This window comes from Hylobates moloch, unplaced genomic scaffold, assembly GCF_009828535.3.
Source record: "Hylobates moloch isolate HMO894 unplaced genomic scaffold, HMol_V3 SCAFFOLD_1, whole genome shotgun sequence".
NCBI lineage: Eukaryota > Metazoa > Chordata > Mammalia > Primates > Hylobatidae > Hylobates > Hylobates moloch.
This window is the reverse complement of record NW_026652276.1, coordinates 67,344,072-67,371,821: the sequence shown is the minus strand read 5'-3', so window position 1 is coordinate 67,371,821 and position 27,750 is coordinate 67,344,072. Positions and strand designations below refer to the sequence as shown.

The 27,750-nt window shown below is 34.6% G+C and overlaps 1 protein-coding gene across 2 annotated transcripts in view; it reads right to left on the bottom strand.

Moving 5' to 3' along the window:
* Nucleotides 1-379: 379 nt before the first annotated feature.
* ATF2 (activating transcription factor 2) overlaps nt 380-27,750 on the bottom strand; it is a 95,152-nt gene continuing 67,781 nt past the window's right edge. The window contains exons 11-14 of one of the 2 annotated variants that reach the window (XM_032755323.2): nt 23,607-23,756; nt 19,228-19,434; nt 8,773-8,878; nt 380-2,968 (exon numbers count right to left, since the gene is read on the bottom strand). In XM_032755323.2, the coding sequence (XP_032611214.1) occupies nt 2,742-2,968; nt 8,773-8,878; nt 19,228-19,434; nt 23,607-23,756 (690 nt within the window). In that variant the 3' untranslated portion in view covers nt 380-2,741. Of the gene's footprint in view, nt 2,969-8,772; nt 8,879-18,707; nt 18,782-19,227; nt 19,435-23,606; nt 23,757-27,750 lie in introns of those variants that run through there. The other variant, XR_009214183.1, reaches the window with a different exon arrangement.

Below are 27,750 nucleotides of genomic sequence, written 5' to 3'. Positions count from 1 at the left end.
TGTTTGAGGGTAGGGTGAGCTGTTTAGCAGTTCAGTGTTGGACATGTTATGTTTTAGATGTTTTGTCAGGCCATCACCAAGGGATGCCAAAGGCAGGTGGATCTGTGACTGAAGTTCAGGGGTGTGGGGAATTACATATGAATTATATAATTATATATAATGAATTATATAATTCATTATATATAAATGGGATGCAAAGTGAGTGCAGAGAGGAGTAAGTAAGGCCCAAGTACCCTGCAGTTAAAAGGGATGAATGAATTTTATCACAGAACTAGAAAGAATCTCAGGTTCTTCTCAGTTAATAAATGTCCTGAAGGGAAAAAAAAAATCATTATCTGGAGATGTTACTTTATGAAGGAAAGGTAAGAGAACAAGCAAATTATGAACATAATTTAAAGATAGAATTTATTCTCTGATGGTTTACTCATGCAAACTGCACATAAAAGAAAATAGTACAGTTTGTGTAACATTGCAAATATAAGGACTGAAAATGCTAGGTACAGAAGTAGTATGACATCCTGAAAGTCAAAATGGAATTTGTGTTTATACAACTAAATGATTTTTATTTGCTCAGTACAGACTGATTTACAATGAAAGTTTTGCTAACCTTGGTAAGCTTGTTAACCGTTTACATGACTTCTTACATCTATGTAGTTTTATTTTACAGTTGCAAGAATTCTGTTACCAAAGAACCTTAACTTGCATAAGTAATAAGATGAAAGAAAAATGTACTGAAGGACTTAGAGTGAAAAATTGAGGCTTTTCCTAATCCATTCAAACTACAATAAAAAATAGCCTTCTTGCAGAATTCATATTTTGTGCCTTTGAGATAACTCCTTAGAATAATGATATCAAAATCATGATTTGAAAAACGGATCACTTTAAAATAATGAAATTAGTTAAAAATTAAAAATTTAAGAAGAATTATCAAATAAAAATGTTATCATTTTAAAAAGCAAAACAATAAAATTCCCATTATCTTCATACTTAAAAGTCCTGAAATGTCATTTATATAATTTGAATGTTTCCCAGTTTGGAACTTAGGCAGGAGGGATATTTCCTTGAATTATCAAGGATATTCCATACAGACTTTTAAAATGTCAGTCTCATTAGGAGATGGCACTGAGACTTTAGCAAACAGTGTAGTATGGATGCAGGACAAACTACACAACTTATTATAAATGCATTACAGATATTTACATAGTGGAATCCTGCTTGAATGCCAGAAGTTGCTACTGGGTAGGACTCATAACTATTTTACAAAGTTTTCTTACGCACATCTACTACTTTAAAAATTTTATGTTTAACAATTTATTCTATTTTAAAATATGTACTGTATTTTGAACATAACTGCAGAATAAAAATAGATAATGGCACATTAGAAAACTAAGTATCCCACAGATGACTGGATAATGAGAAAAATGTACCTACAACCATCTCATCAGAAACAAGCTACATCATGGAATGTTAGTTATCCAAGCCTGCACAATAATGACATTTTAAACTGCAATCATCTATTGGCCAGCATCATACTGAAGGCATCGTTAAACATTCAAGCAAAGATTGCTGGCATAAACTATTGAAAGACACACACGCGCGCGCGCACACACACACACACATACACACACACACTCTCTCTCTCTCTCTCTCTCATTCATGCACACTTCCCACATTATAATTACATTGTTCTAAAGATAGATACTGATTTTTTTTTCCACGAGAAACATTATCAAAATTTGCTACTAAAAGATGACAGTGCTTTCACAAGAATAAGTACAAGTTAGCTCGCAAGTACAAGACAATGGGGGTAAACAGTCTTAAATTTTCTAAGTAGTAATTTTAGGCTTTTCTGGCAACCATACCATACTTAATTATGCATAAACTTTGCAGTTTGTAACCTGAAATCTGTAAAAACAACAAAAAAACCAAAAACAAGAGCTAATTTCAAAAATTATATTTGATAACCCTGTATCATACATTATATAATTTCATATTTTTTAGCCTCAAAACATAGGTGTAAAATATTGAATTTGACTTGAAAAATAAAATCATCTTTGAAATGCTGAAAATTCTAAAATTTGTTTACTTAAAATCTTAAATAAAAAAGGAAAATGATTATAAATGACCTTGATTTAGCTTAACAATGTGCATAAAAGCACTGTGTCTTTACCATGTTTTCACTCACTTAAAAAAAAGTGTTCTTTAATGTTTTTCCTTTTGCATAATGTGCAAAATAAAAGGCAAAAAGATTAAAAGCAAATTCCTATCTTTCTCTTGCCTAGTGCTTTTATGATTCCATTAACATTACAAAGTCAACAGGGACTATGCAAAACTTTGGTATAAATGATAATACTACTACCATCACAGCTGAGGGTTAAGGGGTGGTCAAAAGAAATGGAAGTGGGAAGAAAGATTCAGTAACACCCCCATTTATTAAAACACCAGCAAATTAAGTGAAATAAATCACAATGAATTATAATACAATTTACACATTGAGCACAGAAAAATTAATAAATCTAATATTTATAAAAAAAGCAAAATCAGTCTTTTTCCAGAGACTAAAAACTGTTTTTCAGTCTGATCAACTGCTGCTACACCAACTTTAGAGCCAAATTTAATTTCAAGTAAAAAAAAAAAAAATTTACAACCACAGATTTCGCATAAATGGAAACTGGTCTTTCCTTGATTTCCCTTTGAAGTCACTAATGAGTATCTAAAACTGTTGTACTGCAGGTTTTTAATCAACTTCCTGAGGGCTGTGACTGGGAGGAAGGAGCCATAACGATCTGTGAAAGAGCAGGCTCTGTACTCTGGTCCGCCATCTGGGTGAGGACTGAAGTGGCTACAGCTTCTGCCTTGGAGGTTGAACTGACTCCATTGGATGTGCTGACCGAACTATGCTGTATAGCTTCTGTATGTGGACTACTCGGCACTGAAATGTCTTCTGAACTATCATCTTTATCAGCAGCTGGGTGGAAAAAAGAAAAATTATTCATTTTCCTAAAATCGGTAAGAATGCACCAGTATGCTGAGGCAATATACAGAGTAAAAAGTTAGAAAATATCTTACAAAACTGATTAGACAAGTTGGTATTACAGGAATTGATACAGGTCATGAAGTAGGCAATTTTACCTGCAATAGGTCAAAAGAAGGCACAACCATGCATATGGAAACATCTGGGTGCCCACTGCCTTATGGAATAGAGCTGAAGAAATATTTGCTAAATAGTGTTAAAGAAAGAAAATGAGGTAGAGTTTGGAAGACAGTCTCTTACAGATACAATCAAACATTAAGTATCACATTTAACAAACTCAGTCTGACTGGGCTACATGTCATTCTTATTACAAGATAAAAATGTATAACCACATGCATAAACAAAATGAATTCTTACATACAAATTATATCTTCAAATTATTCCCTCTGTATTCTCCAGAAATGTATTTATTATGACTGATTTTCCATCTATTGCAGCCATGGATGATTACAACACCTGATTCTAATGATGCATACATAGGCAAATAAGCAGTATTTAGAATCTAAATGCTATCAGCTGTTATAGTTGCATGACTAAATTGGGATTCAAGTAAAAATCCATATAAAACTCTAAACATTGCAACTGAAAAGATATTAAGGAAAGGGCATTCTAAATATTTACGAAAATAAATCTGCAAATATTTAGACCTGAACAAGTCTTACATCCTTATTTTAATAGAATAGAATCCAGTAATTTCATTTAGTAAAAATTTGATATAGATAACACACACAAATATTTATAGTATGTGTAAGTTATGAGGAACAATGATAACACGAACACCTGGGAACCGAGCCGCCAACTTAAGAGAGAACATTGCCATTAACATTTCTGCTTCCTGGAGGTTCCTGTCCTCACCAAAGGTAATCACCACTCTGACATTTCTTTAACCATTCTCTTGTTTTCTTCTTTGTAGTTTTACCACATAGGTATGTATCCCTAAGCAACATAGTTCAGCTTTGTTTATTTTGAAACATTTTAAAAACAGTATTACATTGGATGTATTCTTTTGTACCTTGCTTTTTTCACTTGGCATTAAAACTTTTTTTATTCAGTGTTTAGGAGTGACAATAAGTAGGCTTTTAAAATCAAATCTAAGAACGTGTATTGACCTGCTTACTAATGGCCAGATGCCTATTCTGAAAGTCAATTAGTGAAAAAAAATTGTGGACATCTTATGAAGCAGGACTTAGCCTATGATTTGCAATGTAGAAGATGGAGAGGCGGATATACCTGGTAGTGTCAACTTTAGCTAAAATAAAATTATTAATTTTGTGCATTTTCTGAAATATAGTTTTTACAGAATTTTTCAATATCTGCCTCAAATCCATGCATTTTTGAAAAGCAGGTGTTAAAATACATTAATGAGATGGAACCCCATCTTTTCTATAACATCCTATAAATCAAAACCATACCCCTGGATACCTGACCTCAAGGTACAATAAAACACCACCACCACCACCACCACCACCACCAACCACCAGAAGTAGTAATCCTTTTAAAATTATATAAAACAGAATGAATACTTAAAAAAAATTATAGATTCAGATGGTACATACGCAGGTGTGTTACATGGGTATATTGTGCAATCCTGGGGTTTGGGCTTCTATTGAACCTATCACCGAAATAGTGAACATAGCACCCAATAGGTAGTTTCTCAACTAATGCCCCTCCCCTTCCCCCCCCTACTTTTCTGATCAAGCAGTAATGAATGTTATAAAATATTTATGATTCAGTTATTAAAATAGCCAATACAATCATTACATGTATAAAGAAAACAAAATACTGGCAATGACAGTTTAACTGGAGGGAATACTAAAAAGCTCTATTTCACCACTATTTTTTTTTTTAAAGTATTTATATGTGATTTTATTTATTTATTTTTTTTGTCACTTTTTATTATACTTTAAGTTTTAGGGTACATGTGCACAACGTGCAGGTTAGTTACATATGTATACATGCGCCATGTTGGTGTGCTGTACCCATTAACTTGTCATCCAACATTAGGTATATCTCCCAATGCTATCCCCCCCTCCCCCCACCCCGCAACAAGCCCCGGTGTGTGATGTTCCCCTTCCTGTGTCCATGTGTTTTCACTGTTCAACTCCCACCTATGAGTGAGAACATGTGGTGTTTGGTTTTTTGTCCTTGCAATAGTTTGCTGAGAATGATGGTTTCCAGCTTCATCCATGTCCCTACAAAGGACATGAACTCATCATTTTTTATGGCTGCATAGTATTCCATGGTGTATATGGGCCACATTTTCTTAATCCAGTCTATCATTGTTGGACATTTGGCTTGGTTCCAAGACTTTGCTATTGTGAATAGTGCTGCAATAAACATACGTTTGCATGTGCCTTTATAGCAGCATGATTTCTAATCCTTTGAGTATATACCCAGTAATGGAATGGCTGGGTCAATGGTATTTCTAGTTCAAGATCCCTGAGGAATCGCCACACTGACTTCCACAATGGTTGAACTAGTTTACAGTCCCACCAACAGTGTAAAAGTGTTCCTATTTCTCCACATCCTCTCCAGCACCTGTTGTTTCCTGACTTTGTAATGATCACCATTCTAACTTCACCACTATTCTTTAAAAGAACAACAGGCTGATGTTTCCCTGAATGTTGAGTTCAAGGGACACACCAGCTTTTAAAAATACAGAGGCTGATCTGTGATGAGTGGTATAAGGAAATGTAAATACATACTGGAGGCAACGACTCAAAATGAAACAGTAAATTATAAGGGATGAATGCTTACCTACAGACTTTCAGAATTAGGTAATGCAAATCTTTAGGCAGTAGAAAGAATCAGGTACTCACAGTTATGTAATTATAAACCTTACACACACATCAAATACCTTTACAATGTGATATATTTGCACCTATGTCCAGTTCTAGGTGAGGGGAGAAAATGACTGGTGTAATCACAAGCACTAGAGAGATACAGAAAACCATGCTGTACTCAAAGAGCCACTTCCAGCTCTACCTAAGCTAAAAGAAACCAGCTGTTTGGCAATTCAGTAATCTTGAAAGTTCTCTACCTATGTTCACAAGTTTCTTTTGCTTATTTGAGACAGGGTCTCCTTGTCGCCCAGGCTGGAGTGCTATGGCACGATCACAGCTCACTGCAGCCTTGAACTCTTGGGATCAAGTGATCCTCTTGCCTCAGCCTCCCAAGTAGCTGGGACTATAGGTATGTGCCAAAATGCCTGGCTTTTTTAAACTTTATTTTTTGTAGAGATGGGGTCCCGCTATTTCACCCAGACTGGTCTTGAACTCACGGGCTCAAACAATCTTCCCACCTTGGCCTCCCAAAGTGTTGGGCTTACAAGGGATGAGCCATAGTGCCTTGCCTATACATATTTTCAGTAATAGAAGTATTTGTGGTTGATTGGTCCCCAAGAAGCTTTTCTTCCCATTTATAATTACAGAGACAATTATAATACAACTTTAATTATGCCTAGATCTAAAGAATGTGAATTCATGGCAATAAGATCACTTTTGTGCTTTATTCTTCATGGAACCCAAATATTTAAAATGTACTCTTATTATTTTCATTCAGGTTTTATATTACTTAACTGGTGGGGTGACTGTCATGGTTTTCCCATGACTGAGGGGTCTTCTTAGAAGTAGGACTTTCAGTGCTAAAACTGGGTGGGACAGACCCTATGGCTGTGACTTAGTACTTCCACCTTTACTTGAAAGATTTTATAACATTCCTTAATTTCTACTAAATCTTAGTTTTGATTCACAAATGTTTTTAAAGATTTAGCTAGTATTACAACCCACCACTGTTAGCAAGAGCTGTGTGCTACAACATAATGAAGAGTGTAAACTTTTCAAAGGTATCCACTTAGTCAATCTCTGTATCTATTTTTCCTACTACACAACAGAGAAGTCAGACTTATTTCAAAGATTTCAAATTTGAAAATATAAATTACTTGAAAATTTCTACAAAATCCAATTATCTCCCAAGAGCTGAAGAAAATTAATTTTATGGTAGAACTATATTTCAGTTAATTTGATTATCTACATGACTAGACAGGAATAAAGACAGGAGTATTTCCAAACAACAAAAATATCCTATTCATTTCTTATATTCTCATAACTTAGTACTCTATGTACTAAAAATGTATTAATCTAGATTTTCAGTCATTTAAGTATACAGTATATAAACCCACGCATCTATACACTTAAGTTATCTTGTAAATCGACTGTCAAATGAATAACTGGTTTGCATCTGCTGAGCATACATTGCCTGGATAATAGAGTCAAAACTGTTGGGATTATCTAATAAATTATCAAAGATTTAAAAATTACAGGTAATTTTGAATTGGATACAATTTAAGAGAACAGTTAATTTCCTTTTAATTTTATAAAATCATTTATTTCCTTTTAAACTATCAAAATTCAAGAGAGATTTCCTGTTAAGAAAATCACGTATGCATAAATGCTGAACTAGTAGCTTCTATAGGAAATTATGTTGTTAAGTCAGATGGGAACCATAATGGCCTCATCCCTGAAGCAATCATTGTTAATATAAATCCCAAACATATTTCTATATGGTTCCAATTTACTCCACAATGTGTTTCACCATCCTGTCAAAATTACTAGATATCAAATAACCAAGATTTATATGCTCAAAACTGACAAAAATCAGCGTTCTAAATATATATGGCAATTGAGAGTTGCTAAATCTACAGAATCTTTTAAATTAAAAAATATTGCCCATTCTGATGAAACTGCTTACAATGACTACAAGTAAAGATGGTGGCCATTAAGTTTTATCGTGAGCACCTGAGGAACTGTTTGCATCCAATACAAAATGTTTCTTTCTTTTGAATTACTGACACTGGCAAATTAAAATGAAGTGGATACATATGGTTGAAACAATCTTCACATTTATAAATATCCTGAAATATCACTAAATCATAAAGACTAAAGCTGTGGGTTATATATTATAAATGTTGCCTAATGCATTCCCAACTCTGTTGTTTGTTACCAATTTGTATACTGTGGACAAAATTGGCCATTTATTCAAGAGTAACAGCTGGTTCCAACACTGTGCATCTTATCAAAAAAGAAGGACATTACAAAAAGGAAAAGGCACAATTAACCTCTAAAATGCTGAAAACAAAAGAATCTCATTCTTTGGGAAAACATTTAGTAGGAAACTTACAAGCAGATAATTTAAGTACTGTTCCCGTTTTAGCATTTTTATAACTAACTAGATATCTCAATATGAAGGTTTACAACAATAAAAACATTACACAATACTGACATTATCTAAGAAAGAACAATAGGATCTGATACCGTAAAGGGATATCATATATTGTTAAAGGCAGTCAGCTGATTTTAAAAAGAAAAATATCACCATTAATGAATGGAGGCTGGGAAAAAAGTAGTGTTTCACCCTGTCAATGTAAGACAAAGTGTTACCCTGAGAAGATGAACAAAATATCATCAAGTACTTACAGTATATTTTAAATTATTAGCTAATCCATTTTGTTGATCTATAGTAATGCTTAGGAAAAAAAGCTAGAGACAGGAAAACTCAAACTCTCTAGATTCTAAAAAAGTACACCTCTCTACTGCATTCTACAATAACCTTACAGAAATTCTGATATTTAATCTTAAATATTAGAAGCACAGTCTCCATTTTTAAAGTAGCAGCTCAGTTCACTCTGACAGTATTTCACTGACGTAGCCTAAGGCTATAGGTAATGGAACATTACTCACTATGATAGCCAGATTTCTTCTGCATGGCGGTTACAGGGCAATCTTTATGAGCCAGAAGAAGCTGTTTCAGCTGTGCCACTTCATTTCTCAGCAGGGTGACTTCACTCTGGAGAAGAAACAACTTATGTACCTTACCACAGACTAAACATATTTTTTACTGTTTAAAACAAGCAAGGATTAAAGTATGAAAATTGCACATCACTTGCAGAACATTAAAAACAAAAAAAATATGCTGATTAAATATGTCTAATCAGTACATGGCAGCTTTTATATTTTAGCATTTATTAAAAAGCTAACTAGAATAAAAATTTAAATAAGATAATGCCACAACTGGATAGCATATTTCAAAACTGTTTCCATTTCCCTGGGACTTCTTATATATTATAGGTAACCTGTTGAAAGTATTTTTATTTTATATATGTTACATGCTCTTCTGATTATTTAAAAAGAAACATCAAGGGAGTCAGGATGAATTTTCACTGATTCCATTCACTTAAAAATGAAAAAATTCATCCTAGAAATTCAAATCAGCAAGTTTCTAGTTTCCTAGAAACCAAGAAAAGCTCCACAGGGGAAACCAAAATAACCAAAGAATCATGGATACCTAAAATTCACTGCAAGGCACTCTTGCTGGACACTGAAACCAGTGAAACTAGATATAATAATTAAATGGCTTAGTTGCCTTTGACCCAGGCAATTTGTACACATCTAAATTTAAATCTGCTAAGTCAATGGAGATTTGTCCTAATCTTCAGAATGAGTACTTCAGCCATTGTTTGGGATACATTAATCTGGTAAAAAGTTCCAAATTGAGCAAGTCCAACTAATTCCTTTGAGTTACCCTGAATATTAAAAACACGTAAGTCGGTGATCATTACCAATACTCAAGAGTTAGAAATAACATGAATTTAATAAACTGGTAACATAAAAAATTCTTAACTTACAAATACTTCTACTTACTTGGACTTACACAGTAACTATAACCATTCAGATTTCATCCATGAACCAAAAAGTAAATTAGAAAATATAGCAAACAGGTGTACATAAAAGCTCAGGCATGCCATTTTCTACCTTGTTCCTTAACCAGAAAGCTGAATGTAAAATAATTTAGCAGGCTGACACGGTGGCTCATGCCTGTGATCCCAGCACTTTGGGAGGCCGAGGCAGTTGTATCACTTGAGGTCAGGAGTTCAAGACCAGCCTAGCCAACATGGTGAAACCCTGTCTCTACAAAAAATACAAAAATTAGTTGGGCGTGGTGGCGGGTACCTCTAATCCCAGCTACTCGCTGCTCGGGAGGCTGAGGCAGGAGAACTGCTTGAATCCAGGAAGCAGAGGCTGCAGTGAGGTGAGATTGCGCCACTGCACTCCAGCCTTGGTGACAGAGTGAGACTCCGTCTCAAAAAAAAAAAAAAAATAATGTAGCAGACTTGGGCCTCCTTCAGTGATAAGTGACAGAAACACAAAAATCAAATAACAAAAGTTAAGCAATCTAAAGGCAAGTCTATTGGGTCAAACAGTTCCTCACACCCCAATAACAATGAACTACATCACTGTATTTAAGTACAGAACAAAAATTGATGCTCATAGTAACTCTAAACCGTTAATTAAAATATTAAATTATTTAGAATACTGTATTTGAGGCAAGAATGGGTAGATAGTAATCAAAGTACAAAAGGTAAAATTTAAAACAGTTTGGCTTGAAAAGATAAGCTGTCATTTAGAAAACACCTTCTCCAACTGGTGTCAATACTGCTAATTATAGTTCAGTATTAATGACACTATTGATGAAACCATGTTATGAATAATCCAATGTATATTACCCAATGTGTATTACCCATCCTGTCAGCTTGATTTTGAGACTGATGTCTACAAGTTTCTCTCATTAAATCCTGTAACAGGAAATGGGCTGGATATTTATTTTTAGTCAAGAATATACAATCTTTCACAATCTGGTGATGGTGACCATAATGATTTTCAACTCTCACTGCTCTTCCGATATACTCTATCCTTAACACCAAACACTAGTGATGCTTCAAGCCTCTCATACCCTTGCTACCTTCACATTAGTTTGAACCATATGAAATAACCAGTATTTGTCTTGACTTACAAAAGTAAGTTTGAAATTGCTAGCTACATACATACTGTTGTCTTTATCCCCTCTTCTTTGTCTTGCTAAATATTTGTCAACTCAGAACAGTTTAGAATGCATAGGAAAATAAGTTAGGTGCCTATTTCTGTGCTCCCACAGCCATATACTTTTGTGTGTATACATATAGATCTCTTCCATAGTACTTATCACACTGGATTGTAACTTTTGGTGTACTTGTTTGCTACCTCTACCAGACTGGGAATTTCTTGAAGGCAGAACATATCTTTTCCTTGGTATCCCCAGAGCACAGCACATTGCCTGATATGGACTGAGTAGACAGACATATTTTAGAGAGGACCACATAATTCTATGTCTAGGAGGTAAAAAATATCAAGGCAAAATGAAAAAGCTTAAATAATATGAATCTGGCCAGAGGTCCTAACTTCATCATTTATACCAATAATCTCACCAATACGGCTACACTGTTAATTTTCTCAATTATGTAAATTGGCATATGATATAGTATCACCTCAATTACGGAACTCTAAAAATCACAAATGCCTTCTCTCTTAAACACTCTATACATTCATAATAAACCATATTATGAAACAAAATGCTATATGTGATAAAAGTACTGAAAGTGTTATGCGTTGGCTAGCTAACTGATATAATTGATTTAAATATAGACTGAGTGTGGTGGCTCATGCCTGTAATCCCAGCACTTTGGGAGACTGAGGCAGGCAGATAACTTGAGGTCAGGAGTTTAAGACCAGCCTGGCCAATGTGGTAAAACCCTGTCTCTACTAAAAATATAAGAATTAGCTGGGTCTGGTGGCACGTGCCTGTAATCCCAGCTACTTGGAAGGCTGAGGCAAGAGAACTGCTTCAAGAGGTGGAGGTTGCACCACTGCATTCCAGCCTGGGCTACAGAGTGAGACTCAGTCTCAAAAAAAAAAAAATAAATAAATAAATACACACACACACACACACACACACACACACACACACACACACACACAAACATTCTCTCTTTAAATAGACAGGTCTGAAACTGATGAACAGGACATCAATTTCTACATTTCAAACTTAACTGTTGGTGGTATTCAGGCTGTTGATCTAATTAGACTACCTGGCTTACTAACATACAGTTGTAACATGAAGATGCCAGTAGCTAGGAAAGGTTAATGAATATCAAGGACTGAAGAGGTACAGTACTTGATTCTTGTTACAACGTGTATTTACGCTAACTGAATTTTAATTGGCGTTAACTTGGGGAAACAATGGAAAAGGCCAAGAAGAAGAAATTAAAAATGTAATAAATTATATTTATCCAAAATTCAAATAACCAATTTATTCCACTACACCTTTTAAATGGCAGAAATGGTTAAGAAATAAACCAACAAATTCAAGGTCTGCACAATACAAATTCAGTCCAATTTTTTACATTGTCCTGATCTAAAATGTTTTACAGTAACATTTTCCTAATGATGATTCTGAAGCTCAAAAGTGACTTTTGGATGACAGGTTACAAATTAAATATAACTTGTATTATTACTGTACTCTAATAGTCGATTTCATTAAAAGATGGTATCACCACTAGATTAAAAGCAGCAAATGAGACACAATTACTGGCTAGGAATTGGGACTGAGACAAATACTGCAAAGCAAACATAGCTTGAGTGCAGGTTAGGCATGAGGGTGGGCCAAACCTTGAAGAAGTAGATTAGTTGAGCTGTACGGCCCTAGTAAGTATAAGCATATGCTAGTGGTCAAGACCAGGTCAAGCGGGGGTTGGAAATAGGATGCTCATGCAGGTAAAAGTTTTATAACTGAATTAGTTAGAAGAGACAAAAGCTGAGTGGTTCCTAAGTCATATATATATATACACACATTTATTTATTTTAGTAGAGATGGGGTTTCACCATGTTGGCCAGGCTGGTCTTGAACTCCCAGCCTCAAGTGATCTACCTGCCTCAGCCTCCCAGAGTGCTGGAATTACAGGGGTGAGCCACTGCTCCTGGCCTGATTTATGATAAATATAGTAAATTCAACAAACTACTCCAAGCATTCAAGAATTTTAGTCTCATAAATAAAATACTATATTCCTAAAAATAAAGATAGGCATGATTTATTACTATTCAGATAAGATGGCTGCATAAGTCATGATTTTAATTCTGAAATCTTTCTATTAAGAAAGATCAGAAGACAGGTAGAGAGAGAGAAGGGGCTGCTACACAAATATAATGGGAAGACTCCTTAAGTTTCTATACACAGAGACCTCAGAATATAAAAACAGAGGTTACACACACACACACAAAACCAGTTTGCTTAAGCCAAAATAAATATCAAGGGGATGTTCAGCCACAAAAAGACTTAATATTAAATGAAAAAAAAATGTACACCTCTTACTATTTTGTGGATTATTTTAGACTAGATTTTAGTTGGATTCAGCCTCCAAAGTCCTTCAAACCAATTTGTGAGTTAGTATACTTGCAGGATATGTTAGTTATCTTCCTGGGTCATTCTGAAGATGAAGTAAAATAAGGGATATAAAAGCATTTTGAACATGTAAAAGTCCCATTCAAATGTGAGAAATCATCACTTTGTCAAAGTAAAACATATTTGGGAAGATGGAACAGATGCTAAAAGAAATTATCATTCTGGTCTAAAATCTAATGTAAATTATTTTGTCATTATCTGTACCACCGCTCCACTCTAATAATGTGGCTACTCAAAGGTTAATTACATAGCAGCAAACAAATTTTTCTTACATTGTCTATGTAATGTAAATCAGCCTGCTGAAATCATCACATGATAGCCAACTGACTAATCAATTGAAACTTTTATTGATATTTGGCCACGAATATCAGGTATTCCCTAAATTTATGATCTTTGACTTTCTACTTCAGCCATTACCCCCAAAAATAAAGAAACAGTATTGAATAGTTACTTATTTTGCAGAATTTCTCATTGCTATGAATTTTTAAAATGTTTAATCCTCACAAAAGGCAGTTAAGTATCAAGATTCCCTCCACACAGTTCCAAGGGTTATTGTGGAATCTAAAACTTTACACATGAAAACAAACTAGTTTTTTAAAAATTTATATTTTTAACAGAAAAAAAGATGACAGAGTTCTCACTAGAGCTACAAAATATTTTGGAAACACTTTGCAAAATGAATGGGAATGACTCCTATTCTCACACTTTAATTACTTGTTTCATGTCTGTCTCCTCTGCTAGACCACAAATTCTGTAAGTGCAAAGACAATGTCTTTTTCACTGTTACCCATATCTAATACTATGCCTTGCACATAATAGATGCATAAAGACAGAATGAAAAATAACTAGCATTTGCACAGTACAGTTACAACATTTTTCTATACCTTATTTCAGTTGCTTTTCCTAATAGTACTTATTCTATCAGTTTAACGGAGAAACAAAGGCTTAGGAAGATTCTTAGTAAAAGCTAAAATGCATGAGATGATGGCAGCTACACTAATATCCCCTTCTTTCATCTAGAATATAGTTAAAAACTCAGTGGAAAAAAGTGGAAGATAGTTAGATCATAGAATTCAGAAATTAAATCAAAAAGGTATTATAAAGTATCTTCCAATTATTGCTATTTTTTCCTATTTCAAGTGATAAATACTGAAATAAAATATTGTCTGGTACAAGAAATAAAAGATTTAATCTCATTTTCTATAAGACAATGGACCAATAAACAAAACCTTTTCCACATCATTAACTTATGAGTAAATAATTCTCTAGCTATAAAAGTGTGCTTTTATTAATTTATTGTGCTTCTACTCCACACACATTTTGCAGTATCTAAGTTATTAGGTTGGTGCAAACGGAATCACAGTTTTTGCCATTAAAAGTATGTTTTGCCGTTACTTTTAATGGCAAAAGCTGCGATTCCATTTGCGCCAACCCTAATATAACAGCCAAATCCACACAAAAATAATTATCAAGTTGTACCACAGAGTAATTGTTAAGGTGCTACTGTTAGCACCTAAACAAAAGGAATCTGCTTTTTGTTCTTAAGGAAACATGCTACATTTATAAACTGAAAATTAACCCCCATAATGAGTATAACTGAAAGACAAAGCTATCAACAGGTAAAAACCATTTCAAGTAAAAGATAACAAAATTAACAAAATAGATATTACTTTAAAAATACAGTAATTGGCTGGGTGCAGTGGCTCATTCCTGTAATCCCAGCACTTTGGGAAGCCGAGGCGGGCAGATCACTTGAGGTCGGGAGTTCGAGACCAGCCTGACCAACACGGAGAAACCCATCTCTTCTAAAAACACAAAATTAGCCGGGTGTGGTGGCACATGCCTGTAATCCCAGCTACTCGGGAGGCTGAGGCAGGAGAACTGCTTGAACCCGGGAGGTGGAGGTTGCAGTGAGCTGAGATTGCACCATTGCACTCTAGCCTGGGGAACAAGAGCAAAACTCTGTCTCCAAAAAAAAAAAAAAAAAAAAAAACAAACCAATAATTTATAACCAACAGTATTCAATTTTTGGTCCAGATTACTATAAATGTCTCTAATATAATTTGATGAAATTGCTCTTTTAGCAATGATTTGGGAAAACTAAAACATGATTAAATTTAGTGAATGCGGCAATAAGGTTGAATATATTTTCTTTAAGGCCTAATATGTATTTGGTAAAAACATGAACAATCATACCTCAACACTTGTTAAACCTTGTATTACATATAAAATATATAAGTAAACTATGGGTCATTACAGCCCACTACACTGATCAGCTAAGCCTATATGTCACATGAAGGATCATCAAGAAAATACAGAATTGATTAATGTTTTCACATAAAGTAGGGTTTAATTATTTCTTTGACATTCAATTTTCTTTACAAGTCATTCTGTTCTTCACAGTTAACTGTTTTGCTATTGGCAGACTGAAAGAAATTTTTCTCCCTGAATCTATTATAGGCATGTTAACTCTTCACATTCTGAATGCTAAAATCTGTCACTTTTAAAAAAACTTATTTTACTTGACAAATTAAGTAGAAAACAACAAAAAGTCAAAATAATACATTGACTTGAAACAATAACAGAAAGTCATCATTGAAGTACCCTTTCTTCCCAGACCATCCATGCTCTCAATTCCCTCCTCACCATCGTTTGCACCTTGGTACATGTCATTTCTAAAATGCTACCTATACTTAGGGAGTCATTTCTATACCAGTTCCTATACTTATACATTTACCCATCTAACTGTAAACATTTTTATTAATAAGAAAGGATTATGCTTTATTAAGCATAATAATAATGCTTAATTTAGATGTAACTGACCTTTTTTGGTAATTTACCGAGATGAGATTCATATAACATAAAGGTAATCAGTTTAAACTGGCATTTAGTACATTCACAATGTTGTGCAACTACCACCCTCTGTCTAGTAACAAAATACTTCCATCGCTCCAAAGTAAAACCCTTACCCACTAAGCAGTTTCTCCTTATTCTCCCTCCCCCACTAATATGCCTTCTCTCTCTATGGATTTGTTTATTCTGGGTATTTCACATAAATGGAATGATACAATATCTGATGTTTTGTTCTGTATTCTTTCACTTAACATAATGTTTTGAGGTTCATCTACACTGTAGCATATACTTCATTCCTTTTTATGGCAGAATAATATTCCATTGTACATATAAACCACAACTTGTTTATCCATTCATCTTGGATGGACATTTGGGCTGTTTCCAACAACTTTCTTTTGCCCATACAAATATGTATATTACAGATATTTTCCCAGGTTAATATAAATAGATGGATATAATGCTTTTTCTTTTTTGGAGAAGTATTTTAAGTAAAATCCTTGATAATATATCGTTTTGGCTCCTATTTTAAAATGCATTTCTAAATCTAAGATGATGCCATCATCACCCAGTTTTTAATGATCAAAAATACTGGCTTTACTTCTTCTGTACATAATTTAAGGTATTAACTAAACTCAAGTTCAAACGTAGAGCTTAATTTAGTGATTTCCTAAATTTAGCTTCCATATAATAGTCTCATGCTTCAAAAAATGATGTTAGCAAACTTCTACCTAATGATAAATCTTATCTTTATTTCTCCAATCAAAAAACTTCTACCCAAATTAGGAAGTATATACAAAGCACTGCTACAATAATGACAATTTAATCATAGACTGTGTGACAGAAAAAACATGAAATAAATGGAGTCGAGATTATATTTATTTTGAATACTTAATTTTCCATGGTTTTCTGCAATAATAAAGGGCTAATAGAGGTAACCAGTGCTGCAGTGTAACTAAGGAAACAGCAATATCTCATTAAAAGCTATTTAAGATTGCTCTAAAATGGGTCAAAGCAGAAAACTTGCCCAGTTTAAAATCCCTGTAAATAATAACATATATGTATGTACTACTTCACAGTTTTCAGGTACTTTTACTTCTTCAATAAGGCACAATAAGCCAAATTACAAAGGAAAATAATGGTAATTTTGTCTTACTAGTTAAAATTTTCTGTACGAAGAAACCCTTGAATTGACTGATTTATGTAACAACACAGGGAAGTGGTATTACCACATCTATTCTATAGGTAGGACAACTGAAGACAACAGTGATTGTGTTTTATGTCGTACAACTAAAATAGCGGGTCATTCAGAACATTTTGTTAGTTAAGAACAGAAAAAAAAATACACATACCTAAATCACTTTGTTAATGTAATAATATTTGAAAATTTAAATAATAAATATTCTAACAGACTTGATATAAAATAGCCATTTTTGCAGCATAAATTAGTACCTACAGTCTATATTATTAAAAAAAAATGAAAATTTAGAAGTGTTTTCTAAAAATTTCTGAAACTTGTTCTTGATTAAAAATTTATCAGATGATGGGCTGGGCACAATGGCTCACTCCTGTAATCTAGCAATTTGGGAGGCTGAGGCGGGTGGATCACCTGAGGTCAGGAGGTTGAGACCAGCCTGGCCAACATGGTGAAACCCCATCTCTACTAAAAATACAAAAATTAGCTGGGCGTGGTGGTGCGCACCTGTAATCCCAGCTACTTGGGAGGCTGAGGCAGGAGAATCACTGGCACCTGGGAGCTGGAGGTTGCAGTGAGCCGAGATTGCGCGACTGCACTTCAGCCCAGGTGATAGAGTGAGACTCCATCTCAAAAACAAAAAAAACAATTTATCAGATGATAAATGATAAAATACATTTCTTAATAAACCCTAGAAGATAAGCACATATTTTAAGTCTATGTGATGTGGTAAATTGTATTAAAAATTTCTTCTAAATCATTAAAAATAAGTTCTGCAAGACAATCTATTTGTTCTATCATGTCAATATTCAAAGCACAATAAAGACTTAAAGAAAGATGTCTGCTTCACATTAAAAAAAATTTTAATTATAAAACTTACATGTGGTTAAATGCTATGTCTGATGCTAAAAACTGTTTCCTAACCATTTAAACAGACAATTATATTGGTGATATCTCAAAGACAGATTTAAGAAGACAGCAGGTCTCTTACTATCAATTATGATTATACAGAAAGATTCATTTTTAACTGGGTATGGATAATTCAGAAGATTGAGCTAGACTAATAACAACTGCAATTCATTAATTTTCTAGTTGATACTTATCAATTGGTAGTTTAAGATTATATAGGAGAATATTTACGTTAAAAAACACAACAAAAACAAAAGGAAGGAAGAAAAACAAAGGAAATAGATTCGGTGCTGCCTTAAAACTTTACTCCATGAGGTTTTAAGAAATGTATCTGAGGCACATTGGCAGGGCAGTATGAAATGATCTGTACTGCCACTGGCCATATTGTACCTGGTCTGTGGATAATTAGAGTCCTTCAGTTTCCAAAGCTGTCAATCTGGCACCTTTCACGAGCAATATATTCACTTTAAATAAAACAAAACAGAACAAAATTTATAATTCAAAGAATGAAAGAATTTAAAAATAAAAACTGCTACTGAAGCAACTTTATAGTTGTGCTATAAACCAAAAAAAATAGACAAGAAAAGTGAAATAACAGTGATATTTTTAAATTTTAAAATTCTCTGCACTTTATATCACAACTTTATAAAGTTCAAACCAGATAGTTTAGCTACTTTTGTACGCAGGTAAACACATTTTAAATTTCTTCACTGTATCAGTGTTGAAAGTTTTATATTATTTCATCTCAGCATCCAAACAAACAGGTTTACAAAACTATGATTTACTACAGATTCCATACACACCCAATATCACGTCCTAAAATGTTTGGAGGCCCAACTAGAAAAAAAAAAATCCATGTTCACAATTATTAAAAAAGAAATAAAACAAAATTCACATATATGCACCATACCTGCAGCTGACCATTTAATGAACTCAAGTCTTCGGCTTTCTTCTCTAAAGACTGAACCCAGACTTTCCTTTTTTGTCGGCATCTTGAAGCTGCTGCTCTATTTCGCTCTAAAAACTTTCTCCTTTTTTCATCAGGATCTTCGTTAGCTGCTCTTCTCCGACGACCACTTGTACTTTGGGTCTGTGGAGTTGTGTGAGCTGGAGAAGCCTATTATAAACAGAGATGAAAGCCTGTTATATTTGTATCTAGTGAGTGAATTGACATAGGCAGTAAAGAGTGTCAAAGGGGGACAGCAACTGTATTTTCTAAGTCTTGTTGAATACATCAGTATGTTGAGGCAATATGAAAATTACCCTGTGGTTTAACTTCTTTCTTGAATATACTTATGAGCTATGCTATAACACAATTCTCATTAATGCAACGTCACAGCAAATGTATTCTTTATGTATAATATTTTCATTTACATACAAATATGAAAAAATTTAAAATACAATACAAATGATATATAGAAATATTGTTCCAAGTATATTTTAACAGATTTTATTATATTATTAAATCCCTGGAAAACTGATTATAAATTTCTCAAAACGTTTAATAACTTCCTATTTAAATTCATGATAGAAAACCATGAGTTCTATGCTATTGTTAAATTAAATATCTCATATTAACTGTCAATTTTCTTAAAATTTGTTTCTCTAAAGTTATGGAATGAAAATATGTATATTCTTTGGTATATTCAGCTTTTCTTCAGTTTGTGAAATTTAGGGTCACAGTCTTTTTCTAAGGGTCAAGTTCTTGTATTTATTAATACTCATTTTTCTGGTAGGGAGAATCCCACAGGAGCCTTAATCTTCATTTTAATTGTTCCCTCTGCTCCCCAATGAATCAGCTTGGTTATCTCAGATTAGCAAGAGAAAGAAATCTTCAGTCACTAGTAACATTGTCTAGTGTATAAGACTATAAAACAATAGGTACCTTCAAGCCTTTCACAAACCCCAAAACTGTGCCACAGAACAAATGAATATGGGTGTCAAAAAATGAACTCTTGGTCGGGCATGGTGGCTCATGCCTGTAATCCCAGCACTCTGGGAGGCCAAGGCGGGCGGATCACTTGAGGTCAGGAGTTCGAGGCCAGCCTGGCCAACATGGTGAAAACCAGTCTCTACTAAAAATACAAAAAAATTAGCTGGGCGTGGTGGTGCATGCCTGTAATTCTAGATAATCAGGAGGCTGAGGCACGAGAATCGCTTGAACCCAGGAGGCAGAGGTTGCAGTGAGTCAAGACAACACCACTGCACGCCAGCCTGGGCAATACAGCGAGACTCAGTCTCAAAAAATACAAAAAAAAAAAAAAAAGAAAGAAAGAAAGAAAGAAAGAAGAAAATGAGCTCTTGGAAACGGTGCAGAGAAAAGAACACTTTGTGGCTATAGGCAAATAATCCAAAGGAGAAGCCTGAAAACAATCTTTTACCTATAATTTATTATATTTTAAAATAGTATGTACAAATAAAATTTTTTTCTCTTAATCTATGTAATACAAATCTTACATAAAGCTCAAGATAAATTCTGCAGGTAAATTACCAAACTATTTTTCACTCCAACAAATTCCAAAAAATAAAGTTATCATTTCTTTGTCCAAATAACTAGCATTACAAAGAGAGTTATTTCATGTATAAAGTATTTCATGCCTGGGCAACATAGCAAAACCTCACCCATCTCTACAAATAATTTAAAAAATCAGCCAAGTGCGGTGGCATGTGCTTGTGGTCCTAGTTACTCAAGAGGCTGAGGTGGGAGAGGATTGCTTGAGCCTGGGAAGTCGAGGCTGCAGTGAGCCATGATCGTACCACTGCACTCCAGCATGGGCAACAGAGGAAGATCCCGTCTCAAAAAAGAAATATTTTAATTGTAATAAAGATTAAGCATTTAAATTAGAGTGTTTCTTTTACTTACATAATTGCAACTTAATGTTTTAGAAAAATATTTCTATGGCTGGCTTCAAGATTTACAATCTTGAAATTTTTTTCTTCATCCTGCTATTTTTCTTTTTCTTTTTTTTTTTTTTTGAGATGGAGTCTCGCTCTGTGGCCCAGGCTGGAGTGCAATGATATGATCTTGGCTCACTGCAACTTCCGCCTCCTGGGTTCAAGTGATTCTCCTGCCTCAGCCTCCTAGGTAGCTCGGATTACAGGTGCCCGCCACCACACCCAGCTTAGTTTTTGTATTTTTAGAAGAGATGGGGTTTCACCAGGTTGGCCAGGCTGGTCTCGAACTCCTGACCTCAGGTGATCCACCCGCCTACGGCTCCCAAAGAGCTGGGATTATAGGCGTGAGCCACATCCTCCTATTTTTTTATTGAGAATAGCAGGTTTTTTCTTTTACTCATCTGGTTGAATAAGAGAGAACAGTTTATTTTTGTTTTTAATTGATTTAACTCATTATAGCAAAGACTAATTATAAGTACTAGCAGAATAGCAGAAGCTTAATTTCTGCTACTCAGAGTTACATTTGTATATCTTTATGCCTACCAAGGATTGGAGGCTTCTTAGAAGTGTATACTGCTCCTTCTCTCCCCATGTCTATTAATTCATTCCATTTCATTCAGAAAATACTTACAGGAACTATTCTAGAAACTAAGTATAGCAGTGAACAAACAGAAGTCCTGCCCTTATGGGGCTTCCATCCAATACAATAACATATAAAGATATAAATAAAAATTAGATCCCGGGAAACTTAGCGTAAGAAAGTAAGGACAATAAAAATAAATTATATTCATTTTTTAAAAACAACCCTTTAAAAATTTAAAAAATCATACTTAACTTGCAGACCACACAAAAACACCCACGGGGTGCATATAGCCTGTGAATCATTGTTAAACCCTGAGGTATAACATTAACACACATATACAATCACTCAGCCCCTCATTTTCCCTTTTGGTCCCTAAGTAAAGCCGGTTAGTGGATGACAACCACAACTACATTTCATTATATATTAAGTTGTTAAAAGACAAGATATAGTTATGTAAATACCTATGTTTAGGTGGCAATCTAGTGTGTTTCTTTGAAAACTTTTGCTTTTTAATGCCAATGCTAATATTCTTCAAGTAAAGATAAAAGGTCTAAATAGAATTCTGAAACATTTAACAGGAGTAAAATAATCCTTTACTAGAAGGAATTAGAAAGGCACTGCAGGCATATAACAATATCAATCATCTCATAGGCAGTCACAAACTAGAGATAAGTGAAAGGGGTCTCTAGTATAAATAGCTGCCACAAAGCATATTTGCTCCTTTGGTGATGTTTCACAAGTTTTAATTCAGGAATCATTTGATTTATGTTAGTCATGTAATACCTACATATGTGTGTATGTGTGTGAATATTTACCTATTTCTCTAAAAGACTTCTGATTACCTACAAGTGAGATAAGGTTACTTATACAAATAAATAACAAAGAGTAATGTTTTACAATGAGTGAGCAAATATTAAAAGCAGAAACAAGAATTATTTGTTCTGATAGTAACAGAAACAGAAAAAAACATCTGCCTCTTTGGGACATACACGCTTTAATGGTTGTAGATGGCAACACAATACTAAAATATGATATGCATTGTAATCATAAACATATGGCATTTTAGGAAAAAGGAAAATCAATAATTTTTTAAGAAGAGATCCAAAAAGATTCTTTAGAAATCTTAGTTTTGCTACTTGAAAAAGAACGTAAGATTTAGTTACATACATTTCTGAAGAACACAGCATCCCTTAACAAAGAAGTTGTTATTGTCTATAAAATTTACAGAACTTAACCTATTAAATTTTCCTGTAACGTCAATACTTTGGTTACATAGGAGAACAGTTCAAATCAAACCTGTTTATGCCACAGCAAGAAAAAATATCTAGTGTTAATAGTTACAGTTTATGTCAAATTTGTAGTTTTAGACAATAAGAAAACAAGATACAATTTCATTCTTCTCACCATAAGGTTCTAATATTATTTTTCTAGTTATATAACTATTTTCCAAAGTCATAACTCTATAAACTTCCTCAATCAGGAACTAGAGAGTAAAGGAAATTTCTCAAAGCAGTATTTAGTTTCACTGTCCTAAAATCAACAGAAAAAGATGTTTTCTTTAAAAAGAATTGTGACCAACATATATGGACACCCACAGAAATATTTACAGGTGTCCTGAACAGAAAAACTGCTCTATTATGTTTATTTTTGTATCAATACTTGTATACTGAGCTACCTTTTCCTGAGGCTTTTGATACACCTTTGGAATAACAACATGACCAGAATAATATTTTTTAAATAAGTCATAAGTTACACTGTACTTGTCTGTTTAAAGATGACAGAGTGCTGAATAATAAAAACAACAGACATACCGGAGTTTCTGTAGTGGATGTGGCTGGCTGTTGTAATGACTGTGGTCGAGATTCCTCTGACTGAGTCCTAACCAATCCGCTACCATGACCTTTGACAGTATCACCGTTGGTAACTGGAGGATGTTGCTGGGTCAAAGCAGCTTTTAATCTCTGAAATGCAAACACCATTAAAAAATTTTTTTTAAGTCCTTAAAGATCATCATGAATATCAACAAGACAAACAATAACACCTTAGGTAGTTTCTCTGAGTCTTTTTGCCTAGTACTACTAGAGGATTCTGTATTTTGCTGTTCCTAGTGAATTTTGAGAAAATAATAATAAAGGCCTCAAAAATGTAACATTATGTCACTGTCCAAGTAAGCACTGGCACCAAACCTGCAAACAGAGATCAAATGGGCCCAAACTGAGCCTCCTCCAAGAACCTACAGATGGGTTTGTCTCTCTTAGGTTTTCCCTGTCCCCAGTAAGCAGATCTAGTTCTCTTTTGCTGTTGCAGGTTTGCCAGTTAATTATTGGATTGTACTGGACTCACATTCAGAGCATGATAGATCTAGATATTTATGTCTACCACTTTATCAAGAAACAATTTGAATGAAGCTTATTATGCTGTCAATAAAAATTTGTCATATGAAACTATTTTATCTCCCAACCAGTTAGTAAGCTCTCTAAGAGCACAGATTATCTTATACTTTTGGGTATTCCTTTTAGCAACTGATATAATGATTTGCTACAAAGGTACAAAACAAACATATCTCTTAACTGATAGAAGTTGGTTTCTTTAGTGAAAATGGTCATATGTGATCTTTAAGGTGGCTTTGTTATGATCTGTAAATATGAAATAGTTTGCAAAGATAATCATACTACAGTATCTCAGCAATGAAAGGGATTTCAGGGATCCAACAGACCTGAGACTATTATTATTATAATATTATTGCTGATATTGTTCTTAATAACTGAGATGTAGTTCTTGGGCCCCAAATACGTATTATTACAGAAATTGGAGTCAGAGTTATGTATATTACACTTTCCTAAGATTCTTATAGAGGTGCATCTTTGAGGGGATGGAGGCTAATAAGAGAGTGAGAGTGAGTGCAAGTGAGAGACAAAAGAGAGAGACAGAGATGTGAGAACCACGTTGCAGCCTACCCAGTGCTTCCCAAACTTCTTAGAAATAAATAACTGTCTGGGGTGTTAAGTGTTAAGAACACATATTCTTGGCAATCTTTTCCTTCCTTCCTTCCCTGAGTATAGCAGAAAGGGGTGAGTGAGAGAAGAGCTTTTAAAAAAGACCCCCAAATAATACTAGTACAAGTATTTCCATTCACTTCAACTAAGAACAATTCAGAAATTTTTATAACTATTTCAAAACTTGTAATTTCTTCCTTTTCATCTAGGCCTATCTTCTTACTGTCTATCATATGTGATTCAGATCTCATAAAAACTGAAGCATATATGAAAATATCGCCAGAATTTCAACTGAGGCAGTAATTATGCGTGAACAAATGTTAGTGGACATTTTCTCTCTCTTGCGAATCACTGTATATTCTGGGTGTGATTTTTAAAATAAAGTCAATTTGTAAAAAGAAAAGTTTTCTTGAGATATAAGTTACACATAGCAAGTTAACTGTTTAGTGTACAATCCTATTAAATTTCTTTCTTTTTTTTTTTTTGAGAGGGAGTCTTGCCTGTCACCCATGCTGGAGGGCAGCGGCATGATCTCAGCTCACTGCAACGTTCACCTTTACAGTTCAAGCAATTCTCCTGCCTTAGCCTCCTGAGGAGCTGGGATTACAGGTGCATGCCACCACGCCCAGCTCATTTTTGTATTTTTAATAGAGACGGGGTTTTGCCATGTTGGCCAGGCTGGTCTTGAACTCCTGACGTCAAGTGATCCACCCTCCTTGGCCTCCTAAATTTCTGGGATTACAGGTGTGAGCCATCACGCCTGGCCTCCACTGAATTTTAACAAACAAATACACTCATGCAACCTACCCTACAATCAGGGTACGTAACAGTTTTACCACAATAAAATCCTCATGCCCTCTCCTGTCATACTCTCCTTCTACTCCCTGGCCCTGGAAACGACTGATCTATTTTCTGATCCCAAGAGTTTTGTCTCTTCCAGAAGATCATATACATGGAAACATACATTGCATAGCCTTTTGAATCTGGCTTCTTTCCCTTAGCACAATGCAGTTGAGATTCACCTGTGTTGTTGTATTATCTGTAGTTGTCTTTTTTTTTTTGAGAAGGAGTCTCACTCTTTTGCTCAGGCCGGAGTGCAGTGGCGCCATCTCGGCTCACTGCAAGCTCTGCCTTCCGGGTTCACGCCATTCTCCTGCCTCAGCCTCCTGAGTAGCTGGGGTTACAGGCGCCCGCCACCGCGCCCGGCTAATTTTTTGTATTTCTAGTAGAGACGGGATCTCACTGTGTTAGCCAAGATGGTCTCGATCTCCTGACCTCATGATCCACCCTCCTCGGCCTCCCAAAGTGCTGAGATTACAGGCGTGAGCCACCGTGCCCAGCCTATTATCTGTAGTTTTTCAATGAGTTTTTAATTGTATAGAATCCCCACTTTACACTTTAGGAAACCAGGTATCATTTGCTCAAGGATGCAGAGCTGTTAAGCTAGTTCAAATCCTGGATATAAACCCAGATCTCTTTAATTTCAAGTGCAAAATATTTCCATGGCACCATGCTGCATACCTTATCCTTGGTGCTACCAGAAAACACAGGGAAAGATCAAGACAGAGAGTCTGAAACTTTGGCTTAATGATTCAAAAGACAATCATAAGGATTTAGAGTGCCAAACCTGTTGCTACAACTGCTAAGCCAGGATCAGGCATGTTTTCTCCCTCTTTTCTGACAGACTACTTCTTTATGAATTATAAAAAGTACCACTTATGTAATATCCTAGTGCTTTCACTGATTAGAACATGCAATGTACTATGGTCTTATACAGCTGAGAATACACTTTAGGTTCAGAACCTAACTCTACCTCAAACTATCTGTGACTTTGAAGAAATCATTGATCTTTGAGTCTCAATTTCTTTACCTATAAAACTGGGAATAATAACTTCCTTGCAGAGTTGAGTTGAAAAATAAATATAACATGTAAAACTATCTGACTAGTAAAAGAATTTTTCAGATGTCAGTTTCCTTATTTCTTTAAGAATACTATTGAGGCCTCTATTTTCTTAGCACGGACGTCTGAAGAATCAGGATAGTTCCTATGTTTCTGAATTTTCAAAATGTCCTTAAGGGTCATCTTAAGCATTGGTTTGATCCCAGACATATTTTATGGGTGAGATGTAAAAAGTAGAGGTTCCTCTTCAAAGACTTTCCTCCCCATCTAATTAGGAATAAATAGTAACTTCTCTTAGAAGCAAAATTTATTCAAAGACCTGTGCTAACATTCAAATATCTGCTAGCCGTAATAAAGAAATCAATGTACTTTATGTTCTTAGCTCCTACAATTTACCTAAATATTTGCCCTGGCATGCTTATACTGGTCCAAGCAAGCATTAGGTCATAGCCTGTTCCTCTTCCTTATTTGAAGGTGTTTTTACCTTTCTCAGCATTCCACAAATTACTTCCTCCTTCCTCTGTTCTCCTCTGCCTTTGCCTCTTTTAAAAGTTCTAAGTTGCTAGCCAATTGAGGACAAATACAGAATGTGAGGTCCCATTCCAGGCAATGGAAACCGGACACAGCAGTAGGGTGGATGCGTCAGGTTATAAATGACCCTGTCTCCTTTGTTTGGTGTAATCTCATGGGAAAACTGCTGGCGAGTGTACCCTTTCTGCAGAAAGTAAAAAAATTGGCCTTGCTGAGGAAATTAAATCTATGTTCAAGTGCTATTTCTTTTTTTTTATTATTATTATACTTTAGGTTTTAGGGTACATGTGCACAATGTGCAGGTTTGTTACATGTGTATCCATGTGCCATGTTGTTTTGCTGCACCCATTAACTCGTCATTTAGCATTAGGTATATCAAGTGCTATTTCTTCACGGCACCGGGGAACAAGTAAGCATTCCTAACAGAGACATGCTCAAGACCATAAGAAAACTGAATTTTTTAGAATCAAGACAAGATTCCTAGTTCCTTTTATAAACAATCAGAAACAACTATATTAATAGCTAAAA